This window comes from Harpia harpyja, chromosome 16 (genome assembly GCF_026419915.1).
Source record: "Harpia harpyja isolate bHarHar1 chromosome 16, bHarHar1 primary haplotype, whole genome shotgun sequence".
Taxonomy (NCBI): Eukaryota; Metazoa; Chordata; class Aves; order Accipitriformes; family Accipitridae; genus Harpia; species Harpia harpyja.
The window spans coordinates 19802014-19814450 of NC_068955.1; the positions used below are offsets into that span (position 1 = coordinate 19802014).

General features: G+C 49.7%; 1 protein-coding gene across 5 annotated transcripts in view; it reads left to right on the plus strand.

Annotated features, from left to right (window-relative positions):
* The first annotated feature begins 11669 nt into the window (after positions 1 to 11669).
* TUB (TUB bipartite transcription factor) overlaps positions 11670 to 12437 on the plus strand; it is a 168126-nt gene continuing 167358 nt past the window's right edge. For all 5 annotated transcript variants that reach the window (XM_052810451.1, XM_052810452.1, XM_052810454.1 and 2 more), the window contains exon 1: positions 11670 to 11940. In XM_052810451.1, coding sequence (XP_052666411.1) covers positions 11885 to 11940 — 56 coding nt within the window. In that variant the 5' untranslated portion in view covers positions 11670 to 11884. The remainder of the gene's footprint in view (positions 11941 to 12437) is intronic.

Here is a 12437-nt window from a genome sequence, read left to right on the forward strand (position 1 = left end):
ACCAACTTGAGATCATTCAAATCCTCATTACAATAACCAGCTGAATGATACTATCAACATCTGCCAGGGTCTCATACCACGTTTTGTTGGTGTTGTAAGGTGCCTGGGAAGGCATCGGTCACTGCCAAGTCCGAAGGTCTGGGACTGACTTTCATGGGGATCAGGGGAATTCCTGGTGACTGGAGGAAAGCAAGTGGTGTTGCACCCATCTCCAGGCAAGGCCTGGAGAGCAACGGAGGGAACTGCAAGGAGTCAGCCTCCCTCCTGTCCTGGGAAAGTCGCACAGCGAGTCCTCCAGGAACGCATTTCTGGGCACATAAAAGAGAAGTGGTTGGGAATGTTCTGCATGAATGTGCCAGTTTACCAGGGTCAGTCACGCCTGACCAGCATGATTGCCTTCTGTGATAAAATGGCTGAACGTGTGGTTGAGGGGAGAGCAACTCAGCAAGGCTTTCGCTGCTTTCTCCCACGGTATTTTTGTATCAAAGTTAGGACGTTATGGTCTGGGTAGATGGACAACCAGATGGGTAAAAAACTGACCGGTGGGTTGGCTTTGGAGGGTAATGGGCTGGCCTCCAGGTAGAGTACAGTGACAAGAAGGTGCCACAGGGTTTAGCCTGGCTCCTGTCACGTTAAACATTTTGCCAGTAACCTGGAGGAGACAGCTGAGTGCACCCTTATCCCATCGGCAGAGGTGACACCAAGTCGGAGGGACCGGTCAGTCTACTTTGGGGTGGAGCTGCCATCCTGAGGGGACCCTGACAGGCTGGAGGAATGGGTCAACGGGAGCCATATGGAGTTTAACAAGGACAAATGCAAAGCCCTGCACCTAGCAAGGAAGCCTCCCCTGCACCGATACAGGCTGGGGACCGTCTGGCCAAAGAGGACCTGGGCTCTTGGCAGGCAGCGAGCTGGACACGAGCCCGCAGCGTGCCCTGGCAGCAACGGCAGCCGACAGCACCCTGGGCTGCACCGACAAGAGCGTGGCCGTTGGATCAAGGGAAGTGATTAACACCCTCCCTTCTCTCCGCACTTGTGAGACCCCACACAGAAAACTGCGTCCAGTTTTGAGTCCCCTGGTACAAGAAAGGTGTTGATCAACTGGAGCGAGCCCCAAGGAGGGTAACCAAGGAGATCTGGGAGCTGGGCTGGAGCACTTGTCCTGGGAGGACAGGTTGAGGGAGCTGGGTTTGTTCAGCCTGGGAAAGGGAAAGCTTGCAGGGAGGGAGAGGGAAACAGCAGCCTTCCTGTACCTGCAAGGAAGACAGTGAGCAGACAGAGCCAGGACCTTCAGTGGTACATGGTGAGAGACAAAGGACAGAAGTTGAAATGAGAGGTTCAGACTGAATATAAAGACCAACTTTCTCACTATGAAGACAGGCTGCCCAGAGAGGCCGAGCAGTCTCCGTCCTGGGAGGTTTTCAGCACCTTACTGGATAAAGCTCTGAGCAACCTCAACTGACCTCATAGCTAACCCCAGTTTGAGCAGAAGGTTGAGTAACAGACCTCCAGACATACCTTTCAACTTTAATTGTCCTATGATTTTTACAGAAGACCAGCATTTGAGAAAGGTAGATACTATGGAGCAAGAGCTCAGTTTGAAAGGGAAAAAAGTTCTCCCACCTAATCTGATGATAGTAAGAGTGGTGATGTCTAATATGCGTTCAGATCTGTTACATCTGTGAGGGAAATTGCTGGTGGTTCTCATTTTGAAGCTTCTGGGAAAATAAGTAAGAATATCATCATAATTGATGTCCTGGAGAGGTTTCTTCGGGATGAAGGATGCTGGCTGTAGTGAATAACGCAGCTGCCCTGACCCCAAACCAGAATAACCCGAGATGTGTATCAGAGTCTAACCTATCAAACCCTTTCCACCTGGACTGTGACAAGCACCCCCCACATGTTACCTTTGGTTCTGTACGTGCGATTGTACACCCAAGCCATTGAACAGTAACGGAACCTGACCTGCAGCCTGAGCTGCGAAGTGCACGCTTCCCTTGATGGATTGCAGGTGTCGGCTGGATGTTCTGCAGTGCACTCTGGACCTCGATGGGATGTCTGGGGGGGGTCTCTGAAAAATGTTCCTGAGAGAACTTTTAAAACCAGAGTTTTCAGTTAAAGCAGCTTACGGCTTCTGCTGAGCAGAGCAGAGCACCTGTGCCAGGCCCTGGTATCGGGTTTGCACTCCTGCACGTCAGGAAAGGTGTAGTTGCCCCAGACTGTGGTGGCTGCCCAGGGCACGCCAGGCGAGCATCACGGGCGCACGTTCATCAGAGAGCCAGAAAGGGGAAGCTAGTAACGAGGAGCAGCGGCTTGTGCGACCAGGGTGTTTTAGGGGGATATTCGGATACCTTCATCATATTTTTGAGTTTGTTAAATGCTACTTCCTTCTACAGAGAAGTTGATTGTTTATTGGCAAGAAGCAGCTTGTTGAGCGGGATGACGAGGAGACGAACGGTGGTGGTTTGCAGCTCAGGTTCCGATTTTTCAGGTGAATGATGAAATAGTTACTGTACCTTGCATCTGGAAGGACAAGGTGCTTTGGTCTTTAATGAATGGGAAATCAATAAGTTATTAGGCTTTCAGTTTAGTTTCCAACTGATTACCTGCAAAAAGGTTCTGCTACTTAATACTCGGATATGGGTCCTCTGAAATCAACGCCCTGTGCAAGAGCCAATCTCTGCTATGGTTTTATGGTCTAGTGAAGGATGTTGCAATTCAAAGCTCTTCTCAGCCAGAGCAGGATCAAGTGACTTATTTCCATAACTGGAAATTACATTATACACATCAGAATGACATTAAAAAGCTGGAAAGTGTAATTGGGGTGTTTTCCAACATGAAATCTGTCATTGTTTTGTATAAAACCCCTGAGATGTGGTAGAGCTGACAGTTGCGTGGGGCGCTTTTGGTGCTTTTTTTTAGCTCTCCCAAAGATGGCATTTGTTTGAGGTGTGGTGGCCACCTCATTTTTGGCTTGTGTCACTGCACTGAGGTGACAAAGCTCCCACTGCCTGAGCAGAGGGAACAGCCTGAAGTAAGTGGATATGTGGGCATGTGTCTGTCTTGGATTTCATTGTAAAACCTCAAATTAACAGTTTGGTATTTTTATGTACTTCAGGTTCTGTTGTTTGGTTACCTTCCTAAAGTAATCCCGGTTTCCCATGACGTTTAAACAACATCAACTCATTTTTTAAGGCTTAAAAATTAATTTTTAAAAGGGTAAGTTGGCTAATTTGCTATTTTTTTTTCCAGATTCAGATGTAAAAAAACTGAGGAGGAGCACTGCTTTAATGCTACTGGTGCTGAGTTTATTTTCTAGCAAGATTACTGTTGCTTAAAATTTCCCGTAGTAGAAGCCAGTCAGTGACAGTCCTCGTTACTGCACTGCTTTAAGGACAGGGCTGCCTGGCTATCTAATTTATCTGCTGTCTGTGGTAGTTACAGAAATCCACAGGAGCATCAGTAGTTGCATTCACGGACGCAACCAGAGGCATTAACAGTTTGGTTCTGAATGCCAAAGCCGGCAGGAACCGTGGAGGAACAACAAGGGCAATGACAGGTATAGTGCCGGGTGGGGATTTAAACCCCTTTTGGCTGCAAGACTCGGTTCTGTACCGGGGCCGATGCCGTCACTCCTGCAGGACCCTGAGGTTTGAAGGGTGCCCCGAACTGTCGGCATCTCGCAGGGCGGAGGCAGGCAGCGCTGGGAGCCGGTATCCTCCCCATCCTTCGGTCTTAACCTCGCTATTGCTGTGGGACATCCCAGATGCTCGTTTGCCTCCCCATCTGGAGCTCAGTCCCAGGAGCGAGGACATCACCTGGTTTAATTATTGTGGGAGACGGTGCGTGGGGTAAGCGCTGGCTGGGAGCTCGCTGGGGAAGGGCTCAGCGCCTGCAGGAGCTCTGGGGGTTGGGGAACAGAGCAGGGGCCAGCACGGGCACCGCACTTGGCAGGGGTCGGCCCAGAGCAGCACCTCTCTCTGCCCGTGCCATGTTACGAACATGGGCACGCAGCAGCTGAACGTAGCAGGGCTGTGCACTTCGACCTAGCTGCAATAAAGTCATTAATCTTTTCTGATGCTTAGATTTTTACTTCCGTTCCTTGCAGATGATGTGGATCACTGGCACAATCACTGTTTCATCCAGGTTTCTTAAAAATAGATACATTCTTAAAAGCCACCTTGTTTTTGTTGAACCTGAATTTCTGTCAGTAAAGCTAGGAACTTCTTTCTCAGATACGAAGATGCTGGTCCAGAGAAATGGATGCAATATAATATAAAAATCCTCCAGCAGATGGAGACTGGAATGGAACTAATTTTGTTTGTTTGTTTTTCTTTTTTTTTTTCTTTTTTTTTAAATAAAGATCAAAGATAACTTTAGTCCCTCTCTCAGTCCTCTAAACTCAGAGATGATTTCTTTACAGCCTATCTCTGGAGCTGAAGCATCTGATACGGCTGCTGGTCTTGAGCAGTGTTTTGGGGTCATGTATTACTCGCTCAGCTTCTTTCTGTGTAGCTGCCCGCTGCAGGTACGCATTTTTCTGCTCTGCCTCTCCTGGGCCCTCTCTTATGCCACTTTTTGCTCTTTCCCCTCCATTTTTTTTCTAGTTTTTATATCTCCATTGTTAGCTGGTCCATATGAACCAAGATCCATGTTAGCAGAGTGCTGCCTTCTCAAATCACGTGCCCAGGTACAGCCTAGCACCATTAGGGCCTCTTAAGTAATAGAAACAAAACTTTTTGAAGTGCAAAGCCTGTATACAGCAAACACCAGGCTGGATTGATGCACTGTGTCAAATTCTCTGCACTTTTTCCCAAAGATCAGAGCTGTGACCTGGCTCCTGGGGGCCTTTGGGACTGATGTGAGCTGCTGCAGCCTGAAGTAAACATTGGGGAGCCGCTAGTGTCCCAAAGGAGGGGGATGTGGTTGAATGTAGCATCAGTATCCAGAGCAGCTTTGTACCTTCTTTAACCCAAGGGAAATTCTGAATGGTCAAAACAATTTTCATATTTCATTTTTTACTCCTATTAATGGAGTAATGCTTCACTGAAGGCCACTATTAACTATCCATCAGCACAATCTTGAGTTTGAAGTACAAGAATTTCTGTACATGTGGGAAATTAGCAAATATTACAAAGATGAGTAGAGGATGAAAAGAGCTACTAAGAGATTGCCTTAGCAATTAGGACTGTACAAATGGCTGAAACCAGCATGAGGTCCTTTCAGTAATATGCTCCATGAGGAAGGCAGAGTCTGCTAAAAAATACAGATCAGCACCCATGCTACTATGGACTTTCTCTGGTTTAGTAATTACAGTATTTTCTATAGAGTAAATATAGCATACATGTAGCATATATAGTAAATACAGTATTTCCTAATTCCTCAAAGGAAGAAGTCAAGCTCTTGTGAGCGCAGCACCAGTTCCTTGTGTTTGTAAAGAGAGGAACTTTGAAACAGGCACAGATTGCACAGCAGCTGGGAAGGACAACAGGTTTCTAAATGCTTTCAGGCGAGGGATTGTCAGAGGGTCGGTGCTGTCCTGCGCATGTGTAGGACTTGCAGGAGTAGCAATGTGTGGGGTGCTGGAGCAGGACGTGGGAGACTACGGGCAGTAGTTTCTTGGTTGCTGTTGGGAAAGCTGTGCTGCTTCAGTTTCCTCTCTGTAAGATGTAAATAGTGATGCTGGCTTCTTTGCGAAGTGCTTGGAGACTGACAGATGAAGTTGTTTATCATATTGGGAGCAGAGTAAAATTATAATGAGTCTTGGAGGGAATTTTTAGAAGCTGCATTATCCTTTGAAAAGAAGATGAAATACAGAAATATGGCACATGCTCTTAAGGACGTAAATACCCTCTTTTCAGAGAAAATTGTTAAGCCCAACTTTCATGAGCTTAATTTTGGCAGGGTAATACGAGGACATGTGGAAAAACAAACAGCAGCATTCCTACTTCCCTTGTTCCCTGATATAAAACATTATTTTATTCAAGGCACTGGCTTATTAGTCCCCAGCATAGATGTTAGGTGGCCTGGAGTCTCTACTGCTCATCCCATTGGTGTGGATTTCTCCTCATTACGGCTAGCTGTTCTCTGGCAGCACAGATGCTTTTAAGCTGTTTTCTTCAGCTGTGGTAGGACATAATGTACCTTGCAGCCTGTCTTTGCCTTTTTTTTTTTTTTTTTTTTTTAATTATGTAGTGTTTTTTTCACAGGCATCTCGTGCTTCTTTTAAGGCGGCAAAGCCCTGTGTGAGGACAGGCTCTGCAGTGCCGTTCCCGTGAACACCTATAGCATCTCGCATTGCTGCTGGCCAAGTATCTTTAGCTGCGGGAACAGCAAGTGGTGCTAACAAATGATTGAGGCTTTTAATTCCCAAATCTGCCTGGATAGGGTGTGACCAGCTTTGAGGCTCTGCTCATTTGCTTTATGTACCTCACTGAGGGGCGTGCTTAAACTCCAGGGGGTCGTCGTGTAGGGGCTTAGGTATAAACCCAAGTCTCTTTCTAAGTGAGGCCCAGGTATTTATTCTGCAGGGGGATGCAGGGATGTTTGCCCGGGTGTTGAAGGGTTTATAATTTGTTTTTCTTGAGGTTTTCCTGTTGCTTTCCTAAAATATGTCTGATTATTGAAGGAGAATATGCATGTTTTGTTCAAGTCAGCCTGAGTCCCTCTGGAGCTGACACAGACACTGGGTTGGAATAGTCTCCTGCTGATATCTCATAAACATCACCCTGGCACTCTCTCCCCCCCCCGGCAGGGTGCCGGAGGCAGCGGGTGTCTCAAAGCACGCTATGGTGATTTCCCGAAAAAGCCCCTGCTTACAACGGTGCTTAGGAGGCTGGCTCTGCTCTGCCTGTGGCTTGGAGTCCTCTGTCCTCACTCGTTCCTCTCATGTCCTCCTCACCTGGAGACCATCTGGCCACGGGGCTGAACACGGGCAGCCCCTCTGGAGGAGGAGGGCAGGAATTCTTTTGTCGAAACCACGGAGAAGGGGGCAGTTAGTGCCCTTCTGCCCCCGGCGCAGGTCCCTGTGTCACAGGGCACTGCCTGCAGACCAAGGAGCATCGTCCCCTCCAGGCAGCAGCCCGAGGGCTTGGAGAAATCCTCGCTTGCGTAAGTACTAATTAGCACTGCTGAAGGACTCCTAATCTCATTGAGGAACTTTTTGTGGCTGTGGCTAGAAAATGACCTGAGCAGTGCTGGCAGGTGCAGCTTCGAGCCCCATCTGATACAAAGGGAGATCCTGGCAATTCATTGACAGAGCGCACCCACGCTGGTGGTGGGTTTCTGGAGCAGGAAAGCAAATGCCACAGTTGGCTCTGGCCAGCGCCTTTCTGGCTGGACAGATGCAGAGACCTGTCTGTCCTTCTCTAGAGCTCACCTCCTGACTCGGACTGGGCTGTAACGAAGGGGCAGATTCTGCAGCCACAGACACCTGATGATGGGACAGGTGGTTTGTCGTGAACACGATGTTTTGCTGGAAAAACTACTGTCTGGGGATGCCCAAAATGTATGCTTAAACCTCATAGAATTTCCAGAATACCTAATCTGGAGTTGTTCCATGTTGGTTTTTTGACTTCCCACTGTTAAACCTGTTAGGCACCATCCAGTGACTCAGCGGGTACTTTGTCACTTGTTTGCAGCGTGGTATGTGCCAGCATAAAAATGCAGGAACAGCCTGTTTGCTTCAGTGCTCCTGCCAGTTTCATTTCTGTGGTATTTCAACAGCTCAAGCCAGTATTTTAGATCATGTTTATTTGGGTGGTAAGGTCATTTGCCGTATACTAAACACCTGAAAAAAGGAAGGTTTTGAGCTTTCTTGGTGCTCGGTTCCAACCTTTCCCCCAGCTGGCACTGGGACGGTCGCTCTGTGGTGTAGCCCTCCAACGCTTGTAACGAAGAACTGAAATTTTATTATTGCTCCAGCATTAACATATTGTAATCCAGAAGCCTAGCCCCCTTGCTGCCCCCGGATTAAACATACCCGCTTTGAGATGCCCCCGTATGTGCAGTAGTCAGAGGGAATCTCTTGAAACAGGGAGCAGACGTGACTCATTTCGGATGTGTGTAGATGTGCCCCTGCACAAACACATGACGACACCTGCCTTGTGGCACTGCTAACGGAGCAGAGCAAATGGCAAGACAAACATTTCCGTGGCTGAGTGAACTCCAGCGGGGATCTGATTTGTGTCTCTTCACCTTGTACAAGCTTACGAGTGCTCTGTCTTCCCCGTCAAAGCTGTTTTGAAAATTTCAGGTTTACAGTAATATTGTCAGCAATGCAAGCCGTGGGGTCAGATGGCAAAAGTGGCACTGGGAGACTTGCATAAGAAAGCCACAGCTCAGCAGGAGCTGTAGATACAATTAATCATAGCCGTCAGTGTTTGTTTTGAACTAGTGACACAGGAGTTGAGAAATGCCTTGGAGGAAGGGTTGGGAGGTTTTTGCATACCTGCATTCAGGGAGTTTGCCATCCACGTGCAGGAAGCAGGGAGACACTTGGGTCCTAGGAGGCTAAATTGCCACCCAGACTGTTTTTCTGAGGAGTCTCAAACTGTCATTCACCTGCAGCACAGCAACGGGGAAGTTGCACTTGTTTTTATTCTGGAGCGTCTCTTGTCCAAGGATGTTTGTGGAGGGGTCTCCTGAAGCAGGCATGGGGAATTTCTCAAAGTACAGATTTGGCAAAGCAATACCCTGTTGTATTTGGAGCTTGGATGTGGGTTTTGATTTTTGGTGTGTTACTCACGTAGAGAGGCTGTACTTGCCATGAAGTTCAGCAGGGTCAACCCAAAGTCTTCACAACCCACCTGCCGCAGTGTGCCAGGACAGTTTTAATTTCTGATGACAGTATAAGGAAACGAGGCTCCTGGGACAAGACTACTCTGGGTGTACAGCTGCGTTTCCCCCTGTCGCAGCATGAGCCGCCATGGTTGGTGTATTCCTGCTCAACGCCCTGCTCCAGGATGAGTGAGAAGGAGCCTGAAGTGCCAGCGAGCTACGCTTCGGGTGAGGCACATGCAGAGGAGAGCCCATGCTCCAGCAGCCAACCTGTGCTCCTTGCTTTTATTGATGCGCCTTGAAGTATTTGCTTACAAAGGAGTCTTCCCTGGGATGCAGGGACTCGTATGGGTGATTTTCAGCTTGTCTGTTGTGGAAAATGTTGGCCTGAGTAATCCAACAGCCAAGTAAACGGTCAGGTTTCGGTTTGCCCATTTACAACTTTCTTAGTGTGAGCACAGCAGTGAGCAGATGCGGGTAGGTGGAGGAGTTGGGCTGTGACTAACTCTCTGCTTTCCAGATGGTTCATTTCGTCTAGGTCACTCAGCACAGGTTATACATGAGATAAATGGGAACACACTGTCTATATGTAACATCGACAACAGCATCTGTAACAGGAGTCAGGAAGATACACTCACAGGGTAGACACAGTTACAAGGAATGAGGCTTGGGCCTGGGCATCTTCATTGCCATTTTGAGGAAACCTGGATGATGTTTTCCCTGTGTGAAAGGATTAAGGGCTTGGCCCATTCACCCTCCCAAAATAAAGACTGGAAATGAACAGATTGATTGCAGGTATTCAAGAGAAAGAGGATTTAACTTGAACTAAAGGAACTGAACGGTGAAAGACCAAGTGGATCTCAGATGTCCATGAATACTTTTGAGCTAGAAACAGGAAGGTCTCTGGTTGTCTGCAGGGTGAAACTCTAGGAGCTTCATCTACCTTCTGGAGCAATAGGAGCTTCTAGAAGCTCTTCACTACCAGTCTCTGGAGCTTCAGCTTGAGACCTCTCATCAGATATGGTTGGTTGTGAGATGAAGGACTGGGCCTGATTAACCCAAGTCCCTTCCAGTCCTTATTTATGTATGTTTGGGATTTTTAGTCATTTCTGCTGGGACATCTTACCCTTAGGAGCTGGGAGTGCATCCTACAGCTTAAGAGCAGGGCTGGGCACCTGGCTGGCCTTGCGGCGAGGGAAAGGGCCAGGAGATGCTAATGTGGGCCAAAGAGCTGAAGCTGTCTGGGAATGGTTTGAAAGCGGTCCCCCCATCCCCTACATGTGTGCGTAGACATCTCGGGTCATGCCGGGGGCTGACCATGCTGACCTGGCACCACTTCAGGTAGCAGCTCACTTGGCCAAGGTAGGGTCAGGTCTTCTCAGTAGCCCCCTGCGCCCGTGGCATTCTGGGCTATTGGGAAGCCGTTAACTCCTTAAATCAGGAATGAAGCGTAGGACAGAGCACAGTGCCTTGGGGCTGTGAGTGGGACATGATGCCCTGAGCACAACTGTGTATGGCAAGGTCTGAGCAGCTCTGAACTGGCTTCTGAAGAGACAACCTTCTGCCTGCCTACACCTGACCCTGCAGACCTCCTCCTCGTCCCAGGAGCATCCACCAAGTATCGTGAGTAAGGCTTGCTTTTGAGATCTGCTGCCCAAATCAAACCCTGGTAGGAGCTATGATGGGTGCCCCATCCAGAGGGTCACGATCCAGCTGTCTCTGTGTGCCTGTCATTGCACAGCCGTGCATCTTGGCAACCAAACTTCATAAATGTATGGCACTGGAAAACTGATGGCAAGCAAATATTTTAAGAGACGCAAGAAACCACTGCGCAGTTTGAAGGCAGACCTGTTCAATAAAGTGGCTTGAAAATGCAGAGATGCTGTGCAAGTTCTGCTGAACTTTTTGTTTTTCTGAAAAGAAAACCACAAGTGGATTTGAAGGAAGATTTTTGGTTTGGTTTTTTGGTTTTTTGGGGTTTTTTTTGTAAAGTGATTCAGTTTGAACTACTGTCTCATACTCCCCTCCTATTGAGATTATCGGAACTGATCAGAAAATAATGAGCAAGCAAGGTCTGATTCCCACCAGCACACAGGGCTGGATGGGGCACCTGGGAGCAGAGCAGACCCGGTGCTACCTGCTGCTGGCGGAGGTGAGAAACCCCTCTGCGAGAGACCCGCAGCTCCGTGGCACAGGCCCCAGTACTGAGCATTGCTGGTGCCCACCGGGGAAACGCAGGCAGGAGCTTGGCTCTTGGTCCTATGCCCAAGGCCTGTGCTCAGAAAGAGTCACGTCGAGGCTGGATGGATGCCACGCTAACGCCCTGGCTCTGGGGCAAACCGGGGCTGCGCGCCGCGCAAAACCGGTGACTGAATGGGGGTACGCAAAGCATTTTTGCCGTACTCCGAGTGACCCCTGGAGAAATCTGTAGGCTGACCTGTCGGGCGCAGGGGCTGCGGCGGGATGAGCGGCGGGGCCGTGTCCCCGGCAGGGAGGTGATCCTGCGGAGCTGCCTGACTGCGGCCAGCTGCCAGCGCTGCCCCTGCACCCAGGGGACGCGATCGCTGTCTGCCTGGAAGATCACGATGGCGAGACCCGGGGACCCGCGGCGGGGTGGGAGACGGCTGATGTCAGAGCGATGGACCCGTATCTGTGGCAACCAGAATAAATAAATAAATAAACGAAGCGCGTGTGCCGGAGCAGGAGGCGTACGAGCCGCTGCTCCCGAGCATGGCTTCGCCGAATATCTCTTAAGCGGCTTAGCACCCTTGCTCCAGTTTATTACCTGAGCGCCTTTGTGTCTGCCGGGCAGCTGAGAGCATCCTGCCGCCCGTCCCCTCGGCAGGGACCCTGGGAGCCCTCCCCTCCCTTCATCCCTCCCTCCCTCCCTCCCTCCCTGGCGCGGGCAGTGGTTTGCTCCGTGCATCCAGAGCTCGACGCGAAGCCGTCTCTCGGTGGTGAATTTTGGCCCCGTTGTGCGAGGCCGGAGGCGTCTGCCTGCATCCCTGCGGTGGGCCCGTCTTCGGGCAGGTGTTTGATTTCCAAGCCTGGCAGCCGGCGCCTGTGGGACGTGAGCGATGCTGGAAGCGCCATAGCCGAGCCGGAGATGGATGGTGTCAGCAGCAACAGGACCATGTCTTACAGTAGATGGAGTTACAACAGGTATCGTCTATCTTGGTTTGGTTTGGTTTTTTTTTTCTTTTTTCTTTTTTCCTTCCTGATATTGTAAAACCGGCAAGCTGTTTATATAAACTGAGACGGAGAGCCCTCTTCAGGAAAGCATAAACCTTTACTGACGCTGCTTTTACAGTCTGAAAGACACTTGAGGCACCCGGTTTCTCAGCGACTCGAGCAGCGGTGTTTGCTGTCGGGTAGCAGGCGTGTGTCTGGGAAGCAGGGTGGTGGTTTCGCCCTGCCGGGGCAGGACTGGGGGTCACTGCCGGCCCCCAGCAGTGCAACGCAAAGGTTTCCCCGGCTCTCGCCTCTGAACAGGGCAACAGACGCAGCCGTTGCCTCAGCAGTCGCCTAGACTTCTGAAAGGTGATCCCTAGGAACTGCTGCTCAAAGCCAGCACTTAGGCATTTTCTACAATTATAAACTAAGGCTTGGGAAAGGAAGGGGCCAGGGAGCCAGGGTGTGCCTAACGAGTGATATTTTCA